This window comes from Amia ocellicauda, chromosome 19, assembly GCF_036373705.1.
Source record: "Amia ocellicauda isolate fAmiCal2 chromosome 19, fAmiCal2.hap1, whole genome shotgun sequence".
In the NCBI taxonomy this organism is placed as follows: domain Eukaryota; kingdom Metazoa; phylum Chordata; class Actinopteri; order Amiiformes; family Amiidae; genus Amia; species Amia ocellicauda.
This window is the reverse complement of record NC_089868.1, coordinates 18,997,965-19,023,047: the sequence shown is the minus strand read 5'-3', so window position 1 is coordinate 19,023,047 and position 25,083 is coordinate 18,997,965. Positions and strand designations below refer to the sequence as shown.

At 42.4% G+C, this 25,083-nt stretch overlaps 1 protein-coding gene across 12 annotated transcripts in view; it reads left to right on the top strand.

Annotated features, from left to right (window-relative positions):
• The window catches only part of pde4dip (phosphodiesterase 4D interacting protein), a 77,550-nt gene that overhangs the window by 25,384 nt on the left and 27,083 nt on the right, over positions 1 to 25,083 (top strand). For 11 of the 12 annotated variants that reach the window (XM_066691714.1, XM_066691716.1, XM_066691715.1 and 8 more), the window contains exons 1-14: positions 15,602 to 17,799; positions 20,872 to 21,009; positions 21,219 to 21,338; positions 21,459 to 21,551; positions 21,665 to 21,889; positions 22,017 to 22,175; positions 22,760 to 22,864; positions 23,043 to 23,180; positions 23,286 to 23,465; positions 23,594 to 23,788; positions 23,934 to 24,125; positions 24,309 to 24,396; positions 24,574 to 24,656; positions 24,850 to 24,966. In XM_066691714.1, coding sequence (XP_066547811.1) covers positions 16,603 to 17,799; positions 20,872 to 21,009; positions 21,219 to 21,338; positions 21,459 to 21,551; positions 21,665 to 21,889; positions 22,017 to 22,175; positions 22,760 to 22,864; positions 23,043 to 23,180; positions 23,286 to 23,465; positions 23,594 to 23,788; positions 23,934 to 24,125; positions 24,309 to 24,396; positions 24,574 to 24,656; positions 24,850 to 24,966 — 3,030 coding nt within the window. In that variant the 5' untranslated portion in view covers positions 15,602 to 16,602. Of the gene's footprint in view, positions 1 to 575; positions 687 to 5,175; positions 5,253 to 8,186; positions 8,311 to 9,118; positions 9,280 to 9,642; positions 9,800 to 11,376; positions 11,431 to 15,601; positions 17,800 to 20,871; positions 21,010 to 21,218; positions 21,339 to 21,458; positions 21,552 to 21,664; positions 21,890 to 22,016; positions 22,176 to 22,759; positions 22,865 to 23,042; positions 23,181 to 23,285; positions 23,466 to 23,593; positions 23,789 to 23,933; positions 24,126 to 24,308; positions 24,397 to 24,573; positions 24,657 to 24,849; positions 24,967 to 25,083 lie in introns of those variants that run through there. The other variant, XM_066691720.1, reaches the window with a different exon arrangement.

Sequence of the window (25,083 nt, the reverse complement as noted above, 5' to 3'; positions counted from 1 at the left end):
TCAGTCTCAAGGGAGAGCGTTCACTCAGATCAATCTCCTGTTACACCTTAATAGTGTGATTGGGAGCAGCTGTGCACCCCTGCCCCTGGGGGATTAGCAAAGGCAGAGAGAGAGAGTCTCCCAGGCAGTTGTTTCCTGAGTCGGCCAACGAGTGACTTTAAATGTGTAAGACCTTCTCTCTCTCTCTCTCTCTCTCTCTCTCTCTCTCTCACTCCTGGCCTGGGTGCAGGATCAGTTTACACACCACTTGTGCCTGTGATCCCGTAGGCTGCCTTTCTGCCTGCCAGGGATTCCTCAGATACCTCCCCAAAGTAAAAAAAGCATTGCCGGCTCCCCTCCGCCCCAAAGCAGAACATGGAGATAGCGAGGGCTGAGCTCTGAGAGGAGGGCCCACAGCCCCTCAGCGCCATGTGTGCCATTTTTTAGTGTGTGTGTGTGTGTGTGTTGTTGTCATTTGTAGGGTTAGGGAGCTTCTTTTTTGATTAGTCTGCGCTGTTATGCTGCTGGACTGAGGGGCTGCAAGATGCCCCCCGGAGAGACCTGTCATGTCTAACGGTTACCGTACTCTATCGCAGCACCTCAATGACCTGAAGAAGGAGAACTTCAGCCTCAAGCTCCGCATCTACTTTCTGGAGGAGCGAATCCAGCAGAAGTATGATGACAGCAGCGAGGATGTCTACAAACGGGTGAGTGATTTAGCGGGGGCAGGGTGTGGGGGGTGCGGTTTGTTGGTTTCCATGCAAGGGGCCAATCCGTTGCACTCTGTGACCCTTCTGATCGAAAGCTGTTTGGCTCTGGTCTTGTTGGGTTTGTTAGTTTAACAACTGAGAGCAAGTCTTGAAAAGGGTTGTGGTGCAACACTGTCATCAATCACACAGACCAGCGGTAGGCCAGGTTACAGGTATTTGTCAGAGAGATGGCACCGTTGTGTAGCACTTCCTCAGTCAGACCTAACACGTTCTTTAGTGTTCGTCATCATTGTTGTTTGTTGTGGTTTGTTTTCCAATTGTCATCTGGAAAAGGGCATCTGAATTTATTTACATTTAACCCTACAGCTATAGTTTCACTTTCACGTTTATGCCTTTATTTTTCATTCAGATGATCTCATATTTTGCCATGCTTCAATTCTACATTGTTTATCCGTCTTCTATGATCAATATGGCTCATTCATTCATCTTTTTTCAGTCAAAGACGAGAGATCGTTTCATAACATTGTGATATTGCTAGAAATGAGCCTGTTTTGAACAAGTGGATTGTCTGGCCTGGCACATATTTGAGAAGAGAGATCAGGATTACTCATCCATGAAGAGAGTCAAGGATCAGTGCAGACAGCCCTTGATTTTTCTACCTTTAAGTTAAAAAAAAAAAAATTGAATAGAAATAAATACATCAATACATTTCCAGTGAATAAAAGCAACACATTTTACCATATTAAGTGTTTACTACTGCGTAATTACATTATATACAGTAAAAATAGCATGACAATATTTCTTCTTAATGGTGTGACTGATGGCTTCTGCTGTTTTTTTATTGAGTTTGGTTGGTCGTAGTTATAGGCTCCTGCCGAGTTTGCTTCGTGGTTGGCCGCAGTATTTTGTGTTTGATGTACTGCTAAACCTACAGTGGACAGATATATAATATTATGGAAAGAGTCAGTGTTTATCTACTTATCTTAATAGCCAAAAGATCAATCAACCTTGTCATTGTGCCTGCCAAAGACTGGAAAGTCTCATTTTGGATTTCTGAATGCTGCCTAATCCCTTCTGAAGGGGATGATATTGAGTTGGTGAAGCAAGGATGACACTTTCTGCACAGCTGTTTTCTCTGTTTAAGCCAGTTGAGGATATTTCAGTTAATAGAAAATGACACACAGTAGAAAATCAGCATTCAAACCATTCAAACACAAGTATACTGACAAGTCATGGTCACTGACCGTGTCTTACTTTCCATCAGATCCCCCCGCTTCCTTTCAAGTGGGTAAATGATCTCTATTAGTAAATCAAGCAAACAAACAAAGTGAAAATGAGAGCGATATGTTTTCACACCATGGAATCTTTAATTTGCACCACAAACTGAAATATTTTTATATACATTTAAAACATGATAGACTATTATATGAAATATGATTTAAGATTTGGTGTAAAGAAAGGAAAGAAAGTGATGTGTTTCCTGCTCCACATTACCCTGCTACGGAAATGTTTCAGACCTGTATTGATCTCAGAAATGTATAACCCAACCCTTCCTTATTTCACTGAGCAATAGCAGAAAATAAGGTGAATAGGCATTGTCTTCGACAGTTTAACACAACTCTACCAGACCACACTCCTGAGGTCATGCTAACACAGACAGGGATTGTAGCATATCTGAACTGCAGTTTGAGTGACATATCAGAACATAACGAAAGATACACGATCTAGCACTACTCCTATAATGGGCTATACTGCTGCTATTCTTTTTATTTAGTTATTTTTTTGGTCAAACTCAATCTCTCTCTTATACAAAAACACGTGTCTGTAGCTGAAGCTGTTTGGGAGTATAGATTATTTTCCTTTTTCAACTGTTTAGAAAATAGTTAGCCTAGATCACTAAGTACTGCACACATTCTGTTTGAATTGGCGTTGCTGCCATTGTGATCAGATTTGTCTTCAATGGTTTCAGTTTATGTTGAAATGTGCCTTACCACTTCAATGACAACTGCAGCATAACTGTGTGCACTCAACAGACAATTGCAATGACTATGATAGCTTTACCACTTTAAGGAGTATTTCAATGAAACCGGTTCCCCAATGTGCTTGTTGTGCTTTTTGTGAATGGAACAGAGTGCTCCAGCTAAACCATTATACTCTGTGGACAATGCAGTGTAATAGTGAGAAAAATCAATATAAGGGATATACTTACATGCTGCTAAGAAGGCTATATTTAATATTGACCTTGGGTTTACCTTGGATGATTGATTTATAACATTCTCACTATCCTGAATATTGACTGAGGGGAAATCCTCTCCTATGAGGGATATTTTAAGACTATTAAACTGAATTTATGTATGAGTTACAGGGGAGCCAAGCCTTTTTGTTGTTGTTCTGTGCTGGGGTGAGTTTGCCCTTTCTGCTGTTCCTTTGTGAATGTGAGTTTGGAGAGTAAACACTTGAACACTTATCTGATGCTGAAAGCCCATCCACAGGGGCCACTGAGTAACCAGCCAATCGCAGATGGCTTCTCCCTTGGCTTAGTGATTGAGTTAAAAGTGGACGTGTTGCTGTGGGTTGAAGGGCTTTAAATGGCAGGTGGCCTGACTATAGTCTATTTTTAGGCTTTTAGAGTAAGGCTGTATGAAGGAGAGTAAAAATAGCATTCTACTAGAAGATAGATACATTGAATATAGCTATCTGCCAATTTGATTAAAAATATATATATATATTATTCCTTCTTAGTATTTTTTTTGCAAGTGAAACTTTGTAGCACATTGCACCAGCTTTGTACAGTGGTGTCTTTCTCGTATAGACACCAAACTCCAAAATTTAGGATACATTTTTTGTCATTAAAGCATGCACCTTCTTTGAAAAACTGTCCTTTAACTGCTTTGCCTCATTAACCAATGTTGTCAGTGACTACGGTCTGATCTGCTTAATGATTTCCATGCAAGACTTTTAGATATCAGCTTAGGGAAAGCAAGTCAGAAAAGACTATGGATGACATTGTGTGAATTTTGTTGTTTGTACAAAGGGTCATAACTAGATGCATGTGTACCTGATACTGAACACATCCCTGTGTCTCCTCCACAAAGGTCAGTATGTTCAGCCACACATCCATACAGGAAGCAGTTGTGTTTAGCTTGAACTACACAGATATTGTCTCCAGTGTCATTCAGAAATTGAAATGCTATTGAAAGATTAATTAATGGCCACTCATAGAAAAGCACAGAAGAGTGCAATTAGTTTGTGTTGAGTTTTTCAAAGCATCAATAGACAAACTTTCCAACACGGGTGTCTCTTATCACAGGTAAATAACAGAGCAGCTGCAGGCTCCGGCACCAGAACCCTGTGCTGCATTTCTGGCGTCTAATTTTAAAAGTGATGATACAAGTGAAAGATGTCCCATGCTGGTGTTAAGTGACACACAGTTAGCCAGCACAAACTCCCGTCACAGATAAATCAGGTGTCTGTTTCACAGTCTGCATTCAATGTGACAGGCTCTCTACACGGCACGGCAAAATGGCTCAGTTCACAGTTCTAGTGAAAAGGTTCTTGATGGAAATTAGTCACAACTTTTCAGTCAGTTTCTCACTGGCTAAGCAGTCATCTTACCTCCTGTGCAAAGAGATTTGAATTCAGTTTTGGTCAGATGTGTCCTGGGTTTTGGGAATTAACACAGTTAATGGTATCTTTAATTATATTAAAATTAATTTCACCTTGAAAATGAAATTGCATAGAATGAAAAAGATTGCATTTGATTCCAATTTTCCTTTCCTTGTTTTCCTTTATTAATTCTAATTTGTTGGCAGCAATAACATTTAGTCTACTTTTGCTCAATAACAGGAATTGATCCATGACATTTTATTATACTGTTCAGCTTGTGATTGTTTGAGAAGTCTATATATCAAGATGTCACACCATACAAGTATCTATATGTGTGTAGTTCTTCTACCTCCATTTATCCCCCCTGCTATCCCTCTGGGAGACACTTGCACCCCCACCACACATCCTCCATCATTTCTCACTGAGCACTGGAATGTGACAGCATAACTCCCTTTCAAACTGGAATGCACACACCACTACATTTACACAAGTTCAAACTCTTTTACAGTTCTCTGCTTGTTCCCGTAAAAGAAAACCCATTATGAAATACTTTCTAAACATAATTCATAATTCATAATTCATAATTGGTTATGGCAGATATAGATGCCACGAATGCATTATGTGTTAGTAATTACTAATTTGGTTTACAGTAAATCAGTGTAGTACTGATGTCATAAAGAAAAACATGACATTTCAAAACATACCGTGTGCCAATGGAAGGTTCATTTTTACTTCTTAAAGATGTGTTTTTATATATTATTCATGCAGTGACTGATAAGTATTTGCATACATTTTTATATTTATCAGAATCTACCATTCCAGTAACGATTTTATAATCTCAAGCCTGCAAACTTCTAATAATCGTGTTTTTCTGTTGCAGAACATCGAGTTGAAGGTAGAGGTGGAGAGCTTGAAGCAGGAGTTACAGGAGAAACAACAGCTCCTTGACCAGGCTTTGTAAGTCAAGGCCTTGTTCTTTATTAATGACACTTCCAGCTGGTTTATGTGCAGGTCTGATTTTGGAAAAGGGGTCTGGCTTCATTAACCTGAAAATAAGGGTTATCTTTAAATAACTGATTTTCCAATAACTCTGAACAAAAGTACTTCATCAATAAAGTATTTTAAGCCTCTGAGTGCTCAGGCAAAAGGAATATGGACAATATGCCAAAACGGTGTTCAGAAACCCATGGGAAATGCCTGTGATATTAACCATATTCCTGGTATTCTCCCTGCACAGAAGTACTGTACCATAATGCACTACCACTCTGCCAGTTTATGTCCCTGTGTGTTGACTTGGCAAATACGAAAGGTCAAAACCGATTTCTTGGCATGGCTTTGGGGTTGGGAGCTGACATCTGACTGAGCATAACACAAACCACCACATCTTGATTGAAGACAACAGAAGGACCTCTTTTACATGGTGATCACCGCCATGGTTTCTGTGCTGAGTGAGGAACTATTAAGCCCCTCTCTCTGCCAACACCCCAGCTGTCAGTGACACTGATCATGACTGTTAGATAGCAACCAGAGACCTAATGCATCTTCTTTAGGTAAAGACTGGTTGTTGTCAGCTCTGGTTTGAGGTATCTCTGAGTATTGTATGAACCTGTGGTTGCTGTGCTTAATCATTTAATAGGGTATGACTGGCTAATGAGGAAAATGCTCAATTTTATTCTTCCTAGATATTATGTTTTCATCACTAATATCAATCAATGAAGGTCCTGCATCTCTCCATTAGAAAGAAAGGTCAACCAGTCGGGGTGTCAAAATTTGAAAGGAAGAACATCATATTTTATTTATCCTCAGCGAGAACAGCCTGCTGATTGTGGTGCATTTGGTTTGTGGCAAGGTTGATCATTGTTTCTCACTTGTGTGTCAAATCAGTATGGTAAACATGGTTTGTCATTGTATAATAATATACATCATCACATGGAGTTGCAGTTACTTAAAAATACTACCCCCAGTTTTAATTTTGATGACCTCATGATGGAATAACTGGTTCTGGCGCCCGGTGACTGGTCTTATATTTGGCGGAGGTCTAGTTTAGCTAGTTGAGCTCAGACATGATACAGTTTTCGGAGTCCTCCATGTCCACTTGAACACAGGGCTATGTGGTGCACGTTTGAGTGCGTGTCCAACAGCTGCGGAAAGATGAGCTTCCTGTCGTGCCTTGCTTCTCTCTTAAACTTGAAATGCTCTGCTCTGGAGGTGTCGCTTACTGAGGAATTTCCTAAAGCCCGAATATATTTAAAGGACAGATAGTTTGCTTTACCCAGACTCTCCAAATTAGTGTCCGTTGCAGGACTGGGGGTTCACACTAAGATTTATGCAGTTTTAAACAAAATAAAACAAGTCATTTGAGCCATGAAAGTATGCTAGCACCTTAAAATTGTGCAAGCATTATTGGAACTGCTAGGAAAGTGTACAATGGGGAGTTTGACAGTTTTTAGTTAGTGCTTTTAGAAGTTCAAAGCAAGGAGCCATATCACAGTACTTTGCAAGAAACTGTCTATTCTCATTATGTTTATTTCTCTCTACCTCATTGGGAAGATAATGAATCCAGACCCATTTATTTTCAATTCTATGACAGTCAGTAAGAAGGTAAAGTGGAGGAAAGCCATTGCAACTCTGAATGTCTCCTCAGGTTCCTGTTGTCTTTTCTGGGCTGCAGTGTTATACAATAAAAGGCTCCACTCAGGTTACAGGTATTGCGAGAGGTATCTGTGGCCTTCACTCCTGTCTTATTTCTGACCGTTGCCTGACCCCCTCAGCTGAACTGACCAGCTAAATCTGGATACACACATGTCAAAACGATCAACATACTAAGGAAGCACTGTTTGGCTGTTCTCATCTAGATAAATAATTGATACTATCCTACTTAATATGAACAATGTTCTGCAGAGGAGTGTCCGGATTCATTATTGTGTATTGAGTTGTATTTAATTGTGTGCAAGTGATGTTATGTAAAATCTGAGAACTGAAAATCACAAATGTGAAAACAAAGTAAATTGCAATGCTTTTATTTGTATATATGTATTTGCAAATATAAAAGCAGAGATTATTATATTATTAGTAATGTATTATCGTATTCGTAGAGGAAAACTTCTAATTTTCCAAGCAAGCAAAATCCTCCAGATTTTGTTATTGAGATTCCTGGAAGATCCTTCAATATGTATCCCATGGAGGAAAAGAAAAAAATATTCTTGTAGGATTGTGGCTCCGAAACCCTGCAGCGTTTTTGGATTTGTACTGCAGAGGAGTTACAGGAAATATGTAGAATGGTTTTGTATGGTATGTGCCATTCTGAAGTAAGTTAAGGAAGCTCATACTGTGATTGAAGACAATATGAAGGAAGAGAATGGCTGATGAAATCCCCTGAGCATGGCTGTAGTGGTGGAGCAGACCAACACATATTAAAATCACACTAGCTGCAGAAAATGTTTACTCTGCTAAAGGATTAATACATTAAACTTTTCAAAATAATTACCAAGGAGTTCTTCTTATGAATGTCAGTGCAAGCGTGATTTAAACGGGAGATGTGTAGTGCTAAAAGGCATGAATGACTGCTGCTACCCAATTTGTTTTTAAGAGCAGCAAAGCTATATTTACTACCAAGGTTTGACTTCCCTTCAGGACAGAACTGTTCCCAATATAAAATCTGATATCATAACCTACTGATTATGTAGTACTGATAGAGAGAGTATTATAAACAAAATACAAAACATATTCAGTTTCATTCCCTTCCTATGTGAAGAGGATGTTGTTGAACAGGGCAGAAATTCGTAGTTTTGCCTGTTTAAGACGTACAGGTATAATCAGTAATTAATTAACCAATTAGTGCTTTGTCTGTCTATTTTTAAAGTCACATGCTTCTCTCTGCCTCTCTGAAAGGACAACAGCAGAGAGCCTAACCAATCACAATGAGGCAGAGCTGCAGCGACGATGTGAGGAGAGGCAGCAGGAGATTGATCACATGCAGGAGATCCTGGAGACCAAGATACAGCTTCTGCAAGAGGTACAGCGGCGCTGCGGCCTTCACTGGCAACGACATCCCTCGGGTCCGCAAGCCCTCCCAACACAGCTCCCGGGACTCTGCACATATTTCACATTCCCTGATTCTTTGCTATTATCCGTTATTAAATATGTAACCAATTTATTTGAAAAGGCTTTGTTTTTCCCCAGAACAATGCATTCCAGTTTTGTCTGTTGGACCTAAATGTTGGCACTGCAATACTGAAACAACACAAAACTCTGGAGATAGTTCACACCCCATTTATCTCCTTCTGATTAAGCTCAGATGCTTTAGAAATTGATGTCAGCTTTCACAATTTATGTCACCCATTGGGGCGAAGAGACGTGCCTTTCAGGATGTTATCAACTTTGGGTGGAGATTAGAGTCTATATGAAGTGTAAGATTCATAATTGACAGCTGTTTTTCTTATTTTGGCTTTATTAAGACTAATAAACTACATACAGAGACGATGTATGTATTATAATTCCCCTATTTATCATAAATATTAGTCTGAACAATGTGTTGTGTTAGTTTAGATGGGGTGGCTATAATTTATTATACAATCAGTTTCAATTTCTTTAAATACGAATCTTCGCTAAATTGGATGAAACTCCTACCTCAATAAAAATAAAATTGTAAGTCTATAAAACGTTACTTTTTATCAAAACCAGGGACAAGGATATTAATTTTATATGGGAGCAGTGTTGCATGAAATAGCCCTAAATGTGAAACATTCACCAGAGCCTGTCTAATACAATTTGTGCTATCGGTGTTTAGGCTGACTGACTCCCAATTCCACTGTGCTTTGTAGGAAGCCAAGCTAGCAAAGAGCGAGGCGGACAGGATGGCTGCTCTTGCGGAAGCTGAGACCCTGCGCTGCCTGTCCCTGGAGCGGAGACTGAAGCAGGGTTCCCCGGAGAGCACGGAGAGCCCAGGCCGGCTCCACCAGCAAGCACTGGCTGACAAAGACCGGTAGGGCATGGACGCTTAGGGACCGAGCTGTTGAGAGTATGCGTCTCTCATAAGAACCCAGTAACCTGAGCCAGTTACATATTTATCAAGTCATGTCAATAACATTTGTATCCTCTGACACCGATATAAATAACAAAACCCCAGCGCTGGCACTGAGAAACTGAGAAAGTTCTTTGTGCTGTGAGTCCAAAGCTTGTGAAATGAATCCTATTCCAAGAGCCCTGCGTTCAGAATGTGGGTCGAGCAGAAGTCAGCCCCACCGATGTGCCGTTATTATGTCTTTTCACACAGCCGCTTGGACAAAGGTATTTTTTCTCATGTTCACGTTTTCCTGCATGTCTCTTCCCCCTCTCTCCTCGGCAGAATAATCAACGAACTTACTCAGGAGTTGCGCGCCAAAGACGCTCTAATCACCGAGCTCTCGGACGAGAAGACGTTCCTGAATGAGAGAGTGGGGGAGCTGGAGGATCAAGTCCATGACCTCACTTCCTCTGTGCAGCAGAAGGAGAGGGATGCTGAGGTAGGCTTGGCTCGCTGGACTACTATGAAGTTTCAAGTCTCAGTTCACGTTTGCCCTCTTCTCCTCTGGGATTTAATGGCAGTAGCACTTACTAATAAGTTTCTTCCACACGTGTTCCATGAAGCATGATAGGGCAGAACAAGATATTCTCATATTCACTCCTATTCAAAAACTATTAAGAAATATAAAATATACGCCTTGTTTTTCTGTCTCTAATACCAGATTCCACTAGAGCACAGTATTGGGTTCGTGTGTGTGAATTATGACCAGTTGGTTCTGAGAGGCATTCTTGTGTGTGCGACCCGATGTGATGGTAACATACCTAGGGGCCACACACTGGCAGCCTGACATTCCGGTCTGCAATGTACCGGCCTTGGAAACCATTTTTTGTTTAGATTGAAGTATATATAGAGACGGGACTTTAAAATAAGGGTCTCCAGTTGTCACATACATTCTCAACAGGTACTTAAGTAGTGTGTGTGGTTGGACCCCTGCCTGGATTTAAACCACCATTGCAGGCACACCCCCGGGTGCCCAGTCTACACAGCCTCACCCACACAGTGATAAATACAGCAGACTTTCCCCTGACACCAAGTTCAGAAGGCATAATATCACTTTAACAGGGTTATAAACTATGAGCTCTGATACACATATTTATTTGATCCCACTTAAGAGATATAATTACACTTATTGTTCACTGCTATACATTTGTTTTCTGATTTGTTTACACATGTTCATACATTTTTCTGTCATTTCCAGAATCATCAGGATAAATTAGATTTACATGAGTTTGGTCTTTCGAATTTGTAAAGACAAACAAATCATCAAACAAACACAAAAAACAATGTTATAAATAAAATCTTGTAGTTAGTAATACATGCCTTTGCTGAGAACCTAGTGTGTTGACATTTCACAGGTCCTGATTTTTCATTTTCGTTTCATTTTGAAACTGCAAAGACATATAATTAGAATAGAATCCGCATATCAACACATGTAGTCCTTTTGTATGAGCGGCTCTGAGGATTTCTTGCTGGGTCAGTAATTTAGCTCCATCTGAGGCATAGTATAATTACAGCACTCACAGAATACAATTCTAATCTCACAGCACAGCAATTATTTGTGCCTCTGGGGCTTTGTTTTTTCAAAAGCTCGTTCTGATTTGATCCCGTGGCACACTTAAACACGATATTTGATCCATTTCTGTTTTCCATCTGAAGTATTTCTGTATTCCAAAATTAGAAATAAATTGCTCTAATGTGAAATAAAATTCACTAGTAAAAGACCTAGACAAAGCCATGCATTTCTTTAAAAAAACTGTAATATCCTGCTGAACATATTTTATTTTATTGGAATGCCTCTGTGTTTTATGTTAAATAAAGCAGTTCTAACATGTTATGCTATGTTATGTTAAATATGAGCAGAGATTTCCTGAAGAATGCTGGTTAAGACCATTAAGGCAGCCAGAGTCGTCATTCCTGGGCAGACAGTATTTAACATATGACAAGTCTCCCGTCCGTTGCTTCGCTACAGTATCATTGTTTTCTCACAATCAAATCTCTTCTCTCTCCCGACTGCAGTTTTTCCAGGACGAGCTGGGCCGGGAGAAGCTGCGTATTCAGCAGGAGATGCAGGTATGTGGCTCAGAATCCGTCACATCACGACCCTGTGGTGGAGAGAGCATGCCCTCTCCTGGAGTGCCTGAAGAACAGCACGGCTTTGCGAACAGCTGATCTGTTAGTAATCCTGTCGTCAGTGCAGGGAATGCTTTCTGTTTTAAATGTGCATGTTGACAGGAACTGTCCTTTTCCTTCTCTGATCTTCATAGTTTGTGCTTATTCATTCCGATTTGTCTCTGAAAAGCACCGTCTTTAATTCCCACAGTGCTAGAATAAATTAAACCATTTTTAGCTTGTGTATTTTTAAACTTGAAATAGAAAAAGTGCTTTAATCTATCTCATGGAAAACAGACAATATTAACAGGAACCTTTCATATACAAGACCATTGTAGTGCACACAACATTGAAAGGTGTGAACTTGACAATAGGATCCCACTTTCTGGTTAACTGGAAATAAATTTGTGTTAAAGAGTAAAAGGTTAAGGAATGTGGATGAAAACAATATGTAACTACCTGTAAAACATTGACCTCCTGCTTACACAAGACATTCAAAATTGAAAATATTAAGCATGAGTGAAGTCATTTATTTCCAACCAGGGCACTTATCTAGCTTTTCTTCAAAGCTCTTCATAAGATTCAGATTTATAATCACCAGTCCAGCCAGGCCCTCTCTGACTTGAGTTATTAGAGTTAATTGTATCATAACTTCATGTCTCCAATTGTTTTGCTTGTCTGTAAATGAACAGTAGTTATGTAACCTGCAGTTCTGCTGCATTATGTTGTACTTCTCTGAGACAAGTAAAGCTCTGCCCACGCGCCTGAAGCACTCACATGTAAATTAATGTTCTAGAAAAATGCAAATCATCTGGAAAAATACTGGTCAGGTCGCATTGTTATTACATATTCTTGTAGCCCCTTAAGCAAATGATTGTATGACATATACCAGCCAGGTGAAATGGAAAAACAGACCGTATAACAGGCTATGGATATGTATAATTTGTATTTGTTTAAGATTTGTATATATATATTTTTTTTGTGTATTTTTTTTTTCTCCTTCAGTCTCTCTCTGCTTTTTCATCAGATTGTGAGTCAAAGTATTGGCTTCTGGGTTGTGGGAATGATGGGAAAGAAATTATATCTATAAATACCATTTCCGTTTTCTTTTTTTTACATTCAGATGGTTTATGTTACAGGGAGATGTCTAATAGAAACAGATGACAAGTCATGTAAACGTAATGGTGTTAATGATACATGGACACACAATCAGATAAACAGAGGTTGAACTAAGCCCCTTTACCTAGCTGTAATTAAATAAGTCTCATCACTCCATTAGAAAATTGTCAAGTAAAAAATAACCTGACACAAGGTCATAGTTCACGCTGTTAGCTGTGACAGGAAGCCCGTGACCTCAGTGAACGCAGGCACACAAACCTGTGGGGAATTCTGCCTGGTACTCAGTATGTCACCACCAGCCTGATATTAGTCACTGAAAAACCACTAAGAACATTTTAAATTTGAGAATGTCTGTTTGTTTGACTTCACAGCAACTGATTGTGTTTAATGGGTTGATTTTGGCAACCAGAGTTCACATGGAACAGCGTAGTTAACAAAAAATAAGACTTGTTAGTTGCTCAAAAGAAAGGCAAAGGAAAAAATAGTTACTTCAACTTTGTATTAATTTGTTTATTTTGCATACACATAGATAGATTGAAAGGAAATATGTATTCACTCATCTGTTTTCAGTTCTTCTCACATTTTTCATGTCGTTATCGCTGTCGCCTTTGAAAGAAAACGTATCGTACATGAATTGCTCTGTAAGGTTTAGTAATTCCCACTGATTAGAATAAATAGATTTTTAATTACAGTTCTCATTGTTGTTGAAAGCTGGGCTTCAGCCTTGCCTCCTGTGGCTGGTTCAGACGGGCTAAGTAAGAGCTCTGGAATAAACATGAAGAAATGTTATAAATCATTTTTAACAGTATAAAAACAGTGAAATCTCAACCTGCTGGATCAGTGTAAACAGACGCTTTCTCATTATGAAAAATAGACCCGATTACAATAAGAGATTAATTTTTAAGTTAATGTTAGAGTTATCTGAGATGTTAATATCTTTATAATGTTATTTTCATTAACTTCTACACTTATTTAATGGATATATATATATATATATATATATATATATATATATATATATATATATATATATCACATATGTGTAATATATCAATGCAGCTGTCTTCCATTCACATTTTATTTAGCTAATATGTTTTTTAATAAGAGGTGGTTTACAATAGATGACTTGTACAGGTTTATTATTATTATTATTGTCATCAGTAGTACTAGTTTTTTAAATAATAATAATTATTATGATGATGATATTATTTTATGTTTTATTATGAATAATGTATGTGGTATTTTTAATTGATGTAATACACACATCTATCCCCAGGCATTCACCTCCAATGGCAATAAAACATGTCACTGCGGCTGTGGTTTCTCATTTCCAGCTGTCGGCCATTCCCTGTTGTGTTTTAAGTTCCTGTAGTTGTGTTGCTATGGCTCGATTGCATTGCTTCGCAGGCACGGCTCTTTGCCTCTGCTGAGCTGAGCCATTGTGAAGGGGCTTTCTTGCATCTCTGCACAAAACATGTGACCTTTCAGCTTCAGTCCGCCTCCCCTCACAGGGATGGGTGGATGAAAGACTAAGTGCAGCCCAGATAGCCCTGCCCTGGGGACCTGGGGAAAGGTTAGATTAATTGAGTCGCTGCGCTCTGTGGTACTGGCTACCTCGTGTGCAGAATAAGTCTCCCTCTTTTGCTACAACACGCGAACGGGCAGCTGTTATTGTCTAGTGGAAACAAAGAACTTGACAGGCATATGACAGAGCAATCTCTTATGCGCTACCAGTATTGACGGATACGGTACTACAGAAAAGGTACACAATCCATACGAAAATGAAAAGGTGTCTCTTTCCCAATTGTTCTTCAAGCAATGGAGCAGTAACAGAGAAAATCACATTCTGGAGCATACTGTACCGAAGTGAAATCCACCTCTATCTAAACTGACACTGCTCGTCTGGTATGCATTAGTTGAATTAATTGTTGATGATTAATTTACAGTATAGTAGTAGCATTGTGTTGTTGTTTTTCTAAGCTACATCCCAGCACAGTTGTTACAAAGTTCACAGTGATCTGCGGTAGCGTAACAACAACAAAAAACAAACGTTATGAAAAGAGGCCTTTCAGACAGTATTGCTTGTTTAGTTGAACATCACCCCTCAGGCTGTAATTAGGCATATTGGCAGCTTTAGGGAGAATGTGCCTCTTGTGGCTTGGAAATAATTGTTAAAGGGCTATGCAGGTTTTGAAACTGCATTTTGTTTCAGTTTGCAAATGCGCAAAGAAATAAAATAAATATGACTTTGAATTGTATAGTGTTTGGAATATGCTTTAGACAGAGACTTATTTTTTACATCTCCCTTGGCACTTGCAGTCATTTGGTTTTGTACATTTACTGCAAGGCTCACTAGCACACTTTATTGGCTGCATCTGAATTGTATATTTTTCTACCATTAGGTTGGCCCAAAATTCATACTAACTAAATAAAGAGCTGAAAGATATGGATCCTGTTCATCACAGTGATTAAGTATTCAATATTACTGATTGGTAGAAGAAAATACTTCTCTTATGTAAACTATATACTACTACTTGCTACTACTATTACTACTACTAATACAATATGCATGTTTATGCTTTGATTTGTATTCAAAGCTATAATTAGTATATAAACACGACCGTAATACATGTATTTATTAGTTTATCTGCATGTCTTTGTAGAAAACACGTAACCAATTTAAGAAGTGCGTTACCTTTAAATGTAACCGAGCATTTCACCTCTGCTCACGGTCGAGCGTATGCAAATCACTGGGACTCGGAGTGTACTAGTCATATGTAGGGGTGGCTGTGTTGTAGTATGGGTAAGTAATGTAACTGTTATATGAACTGCATGATGTGGTCAATGTGAATGCGTTTATTTACATATTAGTATAATTTAAAATTTGAATTCCATGTTTTCACAACTCTCATTCTTGGGTTGGTAGAAAATATGAGTTGAGAGCACACCCCTATTCTGTGCAATGGCGCGTCCCGCTGCCTCAGCGCTCTGCTGGTTGCAGGGTTGCCACATCATTGCTGCCTGCTGAATGGATCCATAGTGCAATGGCCAGACGACCGCCTCTTTATCTTTGCTGGTGAAAACAAAATCCCGAAGAGTGAACATAACGGGCTGGGCAGTGCTGTGCAGATAAGGCTTAGGTTTCAGCAATCACGGTTATCTCCGCTCGGGATTGCGGGATCAGCGGCGATGATGCAAACCTGAGCGCCGGTCCATCTTCACATGACAGAGGCGGGCGGAGGAGGGATGGCGAGAAATGGCATGTTTGCAAATCCGGTCCCGGGAGGCAAATGAAGAGATGTATGTGTTTGCGCACTTTATTTGGGGTCCTTGAGTGACGGCTCGTTTAATCCTCGTCGGACGCTGAAAAGCAGCAGTATTTGCATTACAGTGATGCACTGCCTGGCCACAAAACGAGCCGAAATGGTGTTGTTTTACTTGGACAGATTCATGATCCGCCTTGTCTGGTATTAAAAGGCGAAACGCTGCTTTTTTTTGCCTCTGGTAAGCCTGTCTTTTGTGAGTCTCCTCTCAAAGGTGGTGGTGACATTTTGTCCGCTGAAGATGTCCTGTCTGGCTCCTACCGTTTGCACAATCAAAACAATGGATTCACGATAAACACCCGACTTTTTGAGGGAAAGTTTTGAATGATTGCTTTTTGATCACTGATCAGTGATTTTGATGATTGCTTTTTAATACATATGTGTTTTATTCAACTAGTTTAAATGGCTCCAGGACTCAAGTGGACATACACCTTTGCATAGAAAACTGCAACTTCATTGGGGATCTTGCTCAGAAGAAAGGAAAACACTGAATTTCTCAGTTGGTTGGTGAGACTTCTGATTATTCATTCATTTGCCAGTTTGGTAGACTTAAGGCTCTCTGGCAAATAATACATCTCTATTTGAAACTAAATGGATTATCTGTTATAGAAATGTAGCCTCAAAGAAGACATTTGATTGCTTCTATAGCGCACAGACCTACTTTTGAGTTACCGTAGATTTGGGAACCTCAATGTTGGATTCCAGGATGAAGGACGTCTGCAGGATCTGTGCCCGCGAGCTGTGCGGCAATCAGAGGCGCTGGATCTTCCACACCGCCGCCAAGCTCAACCTGCAGGTGCTGCTGTCCCACGTGCTGGGCCGGGAGCTAACGCGCGATGGGAAGGGCGAGTTCGCCTGCAGCAAGTGCACCTTCATGCTGGACCGCATGTACCGCTTTGACACCGTCATCGCACGCATCGAGGCCCTGTCCATCGAGCGGCTGCAGAAACTGCTCCTGGAGAAGGACCGGCTGCGGCAGTGCATCAGCGGCTTGTACCGCAAGCACAACGGCGACGAACCGGCCCCCGAAATCAAGGCGGCCGACTGCACGGTCGACATCTCCGGCTTACCGGACGTCAAGTACAACGCCTTGCTCCAGGAGGACTTTGCCTACTCTGTATATGAATCTTGGGCTGAGCATGAGGAGCAAACGGTTGAATCGCACTACCACCACTGCCACATGTCCGAGGTTTCGGTGCATCGCTCCAGGCGGTGCCGAGGCTGTGCGGCCCTGCGCGTCGCCGACTCGGACTACGAAGCGGTCTGCAGGGTGCCCCGGAAACTGGCTAGGAGCATTTCCTGTGGGCCTTCCACCAGGTACTCGGCCAGTTTGATGGGGAGCATGTGCAGTGTGGAGCCGACAGCCGTGACCCCCGTGCCCGAGACGCCGCCAGCGACTTCTACCGGTGATAAAACTCTAGAAGATGCCGACCTGGAGAGGATGAGCCCCGGTTCGTCCGTGGAGTCCCTGGACACCGCTGTTGAAATGGGCCCGTCCGCTGCCAAGGAGGAGGAGGCCGAGAGAGAAATGAGGGAGGACCAGAAATCAGATTCCTGGTCCGAGGAGCATTTGGCCCTGCAGGGGCCGACTCCGCATGCCAACAGGCTGGACTTGGCCCTCAGCTTGGTGAAGAACTTTGAGTACCGGCCCATACAGAGCCCACGAGGCAGCAAACTCCCGATCCTGGTGAAATCGCCAGGATCTAACAGCAAGATTGCCTTCACAGACCTGACCGTCAGGACGCCTTACAGCAGTGGCTCCGAGTTTCCCACTCATTTCCAAGAGTTGGTCCCCCCTCGAATCCAGCACGATTTGCACCTGGAGTTGTCCGAGCTAGAGGAGCTATGGCAGGATATCTATGTGGAGTATATGCCCTTTCACTGTCAGGTATAAGAACCACTCCTGCCATTCAATGACCTGCTTACACCCTGACAACCTGTCACTGTACGGTGTACTTTAAAAAAACAATAACTGGTGTACAAAAAGCAGTACACTATGGTTCTCCTTGGGGGTTATAGTTATTGCACATAGAGAAAATTTCACCTTTTGTTCTGAGCTTATTAGCATCCTGTTTGACAAGCTATTCCTGAATTCCATGCATTCTGAGAGGAACGGCAAAGGGGACACCCTAAATCTGTGATTAGTTTCTGAATAGATGCTAATCAGTCATTATTACCTACCAATTAGCATGTGTGCCGACCTTAGGATGAAATGTATATTACAATACAAAATCATTCTAACATAACTGCGCAATAAAATAAAAAGTGCTGATTTGGTTACGTGACATGACCTCTGTGTCTTAAGAGTAAAGAGTAGTGATTGTAGCTAGACTTTGCATGATTTCTGGAGTACATTTCAGGATTCGTCCATAATCAGCATGCTGACTATTGCATATGATTGCAGGGAGTTATTGAAGATACTTGTCAACTAACAAATCAGTCTTTAATGAGCTTTAGAGTTATGTAGTACGTTTATAAAGTGTGTACAGATGGGCTCCAAATAATCAGTTCCTTGATTGCCCTCTCTAACGCGGTGTCGCCCTCATAACCATCCTGCCGACTCCAGCTTTGTCATGGCAACAGTTACCTCAGTGAAATGAGGCAATACAGTAATTATAGCCACATCCTCAGCCGCTAGTGCTCAGATCCGCCAGCTCCACCAAGACAGCCTTCTTCTCTGTTGGAAGATTGATTGCTATCATACAGCTCTTATGCACGGAGGGTTATAAAATTGATTATCCACCAGAGCCTTGTTGTTGTTTATTGAACAGAGTTCCTCTCATTGTACCTCCCACAAAGACTAGACCTCCGTGATGTAGTACTATAAACTATATTCACAACTGTCCTTCAATTGAACTCTGTCTGGCTAATAAGTCTTTAAACAGACATCAAGGGAAATAGCCTGGCAATACATTCTGTGGGCTGTCTAGCTGTCCAGGTTTCAACTCAGTAGAAGACTTTTATACAGATACCTGAAATAAGATTAAAAACAACTGGGTAAGATAACCGATCAGTCGGCTGGTCCTATAAGTGATTAAAGGATGTATATGGTGTGTAGATTTGATATAAGATCAGTAGTTTTCAAACATTTGTCGTAGTCTAGGGTGAAGACAATTTTAATTTTTTTATTTCCAGGAAACTTGAGTTGTATATATGTATGTATATAAAATGACAGGTCTCCTACGAATACAAATTAACACCTTTCGAACACATCCTATAGGTGTAGGCTAGGGTATTTGTCAGTTTTATAGTCACTGTAGATGCTGTTCAATTGTCCTGGTTGTGTTTCCTGTAATATGTAAAAAAAATTGTAAGATCTGTAGAGATGATAATGAGCTCTTAACTCCTCTGGGGCGTTTCGCATGATATTAATTATAGCTTTAGTCGCATTACTCATTATCATTTATTATATTACTCAATCCCCATAATATTTATTTCTGGTATTTTATTATAGATTCTTAATGCCTGCTATGTAGATGTTTTTGGACATAGCCAGGACCTGTGTGTGTCTTACTCAGACTTAAAATATCAAAAACAAGTTAATCACTACCGGGAAGATAGACCAGGTGTGTGTTCTTCACAACAACAAATGAACCCAAAGCGGGTTTTTCCAGCTCTGAAATGCTTGTTTCGTCGCGGGAATTAATGTTCTCATTCTTTTGGTTTTCCTGCAGGGAGGTGTAGTGTGGTAAAAAGCTGAGTGATTGAAGAGAGTCTGTGTATTCTGCTGGGGGTTGGACAGTTACAGAATGTAATCTTATTATACGGATTTGTCTCCTGTCAGCAAATTTGAATTTTATCTTTGCGTTATCCCTAATTTTCTGAATATTCCATACCCGTAAAGTAGGTTAATGTGGAGGGAAGGCTGCCTTGTGCATGTGATGTCCTATTTTCCCCCTGAGCCAGAGGCAGCACTCGGCACTACAGTGTACGATGAGGCCTTGTTTGTTTGGAGCACAATGTTGCTGATTTAAGTAACCAGACAGTTTTACCATGGGCACACTGGAAGATTTTTCAGTTCCCTTTAGAAAGAAAGAAGAAGCCAACTTATTTTGCATGCTCGTCTCATTTTGAAACTGAAATCTCTGGTAAAATGAGGTTGCGTAAAGATATGCTTATTGTAGGGGACTTCATGAAATATTCCTGGCAGGAAAAAAAACAACAGATAAGCTTCTTTCTGGCCTTTGCAGTGTGTTTGCGATACAAACACAACGAGGGAGAGGGTGAAGGACAGTGACTAAATAACGTCAGATGTTGTAACACACACTTCTGTGGAAAATAGGCTTTCCTCAGGAAGCTAAAGATTGGAAAATGCAACGTCATTACTTTCTGTTTTCACTGCCAAGTCAGAGATTGGGATGAATACAACATTTCTATCGCAGGGAGGTTTATATTCAGGACCCGGATTCAACAAATTCTTTCCGATTTGAACTGGAAGTTTTTGTGTAGTGAAAGGGAGAGCCCTTGTTATAGTGTGTTTACTCTCTTGACACTGGCATGTGCTTTGATAGTCTTATTTTTTCCAGTTCACTGATCCTGTTAGACCCTGTTGCGGTAGTTAATAGGGTCTGATAGTCTGTCACTGCCAATCAGGACAGGAGCAGTCTCTCCGTACCTTCAGCACTGCCTTTCAGATGCTCATAATGAGACCGTGAGGGGAACGACGCAAGGCAGTGTGCCATAGAGGTATCTGTTGTAATTGGAAGTGCTACATCCAATTTATTTAGTCTCCCTTAGACTGTATAGTCTTTCATACACTTAGTGGTGATCTTCAGCCCTTGCAGCGATTGGAGTCTTTGTCTGTAATGCTTTGGGATTTTGGATTGATGTCGATGTGATTGTGACACAATATAATTAAGGGATGGTTGTAATAGTTTTAGAATAATAAACCATAGTAAGATTCCTGATTAAATGCGTTGAGAGGCCCTCTCTTATTGGGCTTGCTCGCCTTGCCTTTCAGAACCTGATTGAGGAGCAGCAGAGCCAGCTGAACCAGTACGAGTGTGCGGCCGGGCAGTGCGTCAGCGAGCTGCAGAAAGCCCAGCTCCAGGTGCAGGCCCTGCAGACCAAGATCCACGAGACTGAGAACACGAATAAGGTATGCTGCTCTGTAGTGTTCAACATCCCAGTGATCCAGCAAATCCTACAGGTGTGCAGCTACCATTGAGCTGAAACACAATAAGAGGCTGTTGTTGGTCCATTGTTTTTGGTGATGCTCTAATTGAATTAGACTTTAGCCTTTTCTTCTGATCTCTGTGGTTCACCAGGATATGTTTGCTATGATAGATGTTGTTTTTTTCTGCACAGAAGCTGCAGGAGAAGCTCCAGGAGATGGAGTGTGAGCTCCGAGCCATCCGGCAAGCCGCCCAGAAACAGGAGCGCACCATCCAGGGGCTGAGCGAGACGGTCAGCACCAAGGACACGGAGGTGAGGGCTGCACAGTCCACAGCAGGAGAGAGAATCAAAGCTGTGTCAAGAGCTGTCATCTCTCAGGTGGTATTGCACAGATTCAGAGTTGACTCATTGGTGGGTGTCTGTGTGTTCCAGGCTGAAGAGCTGTACCGAGTCATCGAAGGGCAGAACGACACCCTGTGTAAACTGAGAGAGATCGCCCATCGCAACCAGCTGCAGCAGATGCAGGTAATACATCTTTCTGCACAGAGTCGTTGATCCTGTTTTTCCTTTATAAGATTCATAATAATGATAAAAAATAGATTGGGGTTGAGCTTAATAAAAGCGTCCCACCTGTGCAGATGTCTGATGGAGAGGGGGACCCTGCACAGCTGCCCCAGCTCCAGACTGAGCTGCTCGCCCTGCAGAACTCCCTGTTCTCCACCCAGCTGGAGCTGCAGGGCTCCCAGAGGGCCCAGCGGCACAGTGAGCGCCAGGCCGCTGCCCACGCCCGCTCTGCTGAGCGCCTGCAGAGCGACCTGCAGGAGGCGCTGCAGCACCGGGAGCTCACCGAACGGCACAACCAGGTGGGACTCCAGACTATAAGGGTTGAATACTAAACAGTTACCATTTTTATTTTATTTTTATCAACAGCTAGTGGTCTGTTTCTTTTCACATTTTGCCTCCATGTCTGAGTGAGTTTTGCCCCCTCAGGAGTTGCGCAGCGCCCTCCAGCAGGCCCGAGCAGAGCTGCAGACGAAGGAGCAGCTAGTGAAGGAGAAGGACAGCGAGAAGCGGCTGCAGGCCGTGGCTCAGGAGAGCACCATGCGGCAGCTGAGACTCTCTCTACAGGAGAAGGAGCAGCTTGTCCAGGTGGGGGCGTACATCCTCTCCATACACAGGCTTCCATTGAGAGGATCAGCCTCCCACTGGGACCCCAGGTTAATACCCTGAGATCAGCCTGATCCGGGATTACATTTTAAAGTGTTAGTTTTATTGGTGATGTGGCCTCTGCATCTGAGCTACTGCATCTGACTTCAATCCCTTCTCGCTGTCAGGAGAGCTTGGTTGCATTTTCATGCACAGCTGCATAAAAGTGTGTTCTTGTCAACCATATTACATTCCTCTGAGAACTAATCTCAAATGGAGTACAGAGACAATCAAAGATCTGAAGTCACATTCATAGGTAAAGGTGGACCTAAAATGACAGGTGGCCAGCTTGTAGTCACACCTGTAAAGAGTAACAGTGCTGCAAGAATAAAGGAGTCATGGGTGAATGCTGTGCTCTGCAGGTGCTCTGCAGGTGCCACCTGTCTTGGACAAAGAGTTCAGTTTTCCTTTTATACACACTTAAGGACACTAGTGTAACGTTTCCATGGGTGTGACACACAAGAGGCTATTGACGTGTGAATACTGAATGATGTGTTTTTTTTTATTTTGTGTTACTCTGTTTTCAGGAATACATGGATCTCCTGGATCATCAACAGGACTCCACTGAGAGTCGCGACACCCTGCTGGACAAACTGAGGGAGCGGATCAAGGACCGCGACCGAGCCCTGGAGGTACAGCATGCGGGCAAAACTGTCCAGATTGTCAAAAGTTTGTTTGGTTACATTTTGAACAGAACTGTACCACATTAAGTTATTTTTTTATAAAGATTATGCATGTTCTTGGATCGTAATGCATGGTGATACATACATGGGGGTTGTGGTATCAAGTGTTTATCTCGTGTTTTCCCAGCGTGCCATCGACGACAAATTCCGCTGCCTGGAGGAGAAGGAGGCTGAGGTTCGGCGGCTGCAGCTGGCCCACCGGGAGAAAGAGAGGGATCTGGAGAGATTGCGCTGCATCCTGTCCAATAACGAGGAGACCATCACCGTATGTGTAGAGCTCTGTTGATGGGCACGTGGCTGCATAATTTGAAATACCAGAGCATATTTTCACTTAAAACTGTGTGACGCCATGACAATCTCTGTGTGGCAGAGTCTGGACGGGCTTCTGAAGGTGAAGGAGCTGGAGTTGGAGCAGAGCTCGGTGTCCTGCAGGAACCTGCAGTGGTTGAAGCAGGAGACCGAGGAGAGGCTAGAGCACAGCCTGAGGGAGAGAGACGCCATAGTCGCCCAACTGCAGACGTCCCTGCAGAGCCGCACCAAGGAGGCGGAGGTACTGGCCCGACTATTCTTCGGCACACTGTTGTAATCAAGCTGCTTTGCCAGGTGTTGGTTATAATACACTCACTGATGGGGTGGAGTGCTAGCTTGATTACATTTTAATTGCTTCGTTCGCTGCAGGAGTTGACGGCGGTGCTGCTGAACAAGGTGTCTGTGGGCGGCGGTGAGCTGGCGGAGGAGCTGAAACTGCGCCTGCAGCTGAAGGAGCGCCTGTTCCAAGAGGTGCTGGCGGACCGGGCCCGGCAAGCGGCGCAGCACGAACGAGAGGTCCAGGAGCTGCTCGGCATCATCAGCACCAGGGACCAGCAGATCAGGGTAACGCATCCTAATAACTGACACGATAAGAGAAGTCGTCGAACATTTTCAGTGCACATCTTCCATCGGTGTAAATGTTACCCATCCTGAGGAATTGACAAGCTGAATTCAGGTGGTTGAAACCCAAACGTTCGGGGTCTTCCAGGACACGGTGGCGCGACTCACGCAGGTGATCGGCGAGCGGACCGGAGAGCTGCAGGAGCTGCGCAGACACCTGGCCGCCAAGGAGCGCGAGATGGGTGAGCTGAGCCGGGAGAAGGAGCAGCTCAGCTGGGACCCCCGCAGCCAGATCAGTCACCTGAAGAGCCTGCTGCGGGAGAAAGAGGCCTTCATCCAGGTGAGAGCTCCCTGCATCGGCACTGCCAATTTTAAAGCTAAATCTTGATTGGTGCAATGCATTGTGGTATACTTTTTATGAGCTGCACATTTGATATAATTTATTTTGTCCTGTAATCTATTTCTGGGCAATCCACGTTTGCTCTGTTGTCTTACAATTATATTTTTTTCCACCTTAATACAGGAGCTCATGCAAGGCAGTCCACATGACCAAGACGAGCCAATGATCACATCGAAGCCTGGGGATTTGACTCGTGGCAGCGAAGATGAGGGTCAGTCGCTTTCTCAATATAGGGGACTCATTGTAGGGTGTGAAGCTCTTCTCCCTTTTCTGTATCTTACTCTCCTATAATTTCTCCAGGGTAAGAATGCTGTAGACCTGTGGATGTATCCTGACAGATTGACTGCTTGTGTTCAGCAGTGTCATGTCTCCTGCTCTGTGTTGACAGGCCAGAACGAAGGACTGCAGAGAGACATGCAGGAGGTACAGGAGGAGCTCCAGCTGGTCCTGAGGAAAGAGCAGGAGGCCCAGGTAAGAGACCACAGACTACAGACAGTTCAAACAAATCCTGAGATCACAGGTTACATTTATCTGCTGTACAACGTTTCATAGAATCTGGTGTCTCCTTGTCAAAGCACTTAAGGATAGTAGTAGGCTGTGTAGGAACGTGTCCTCACCTCTTTGCGCCATTGATTCGAGTCTTTGCCTTCATTTTTGTCTCCAGCGGGAGCTCTTGGGTCTGCAGTCTGTCCTGGCCAAGCAGAAGGAGGAAGTTCAGATCCAGGCCTCAAACATCAAGTCCCTTACCTGCAACTTGCAGATCAAGGAAGAGCTTATCCAGGTTTGCCTCAGATACTGACCTCTGAAAGAGAGCGAGGCTGTGCTGTTCTCCGCCTGAGGAGTCTTGTGTGTGTGTGACTGTGTTTTCACTCGTGTTGAGTGAGGGATGGTGACTGGG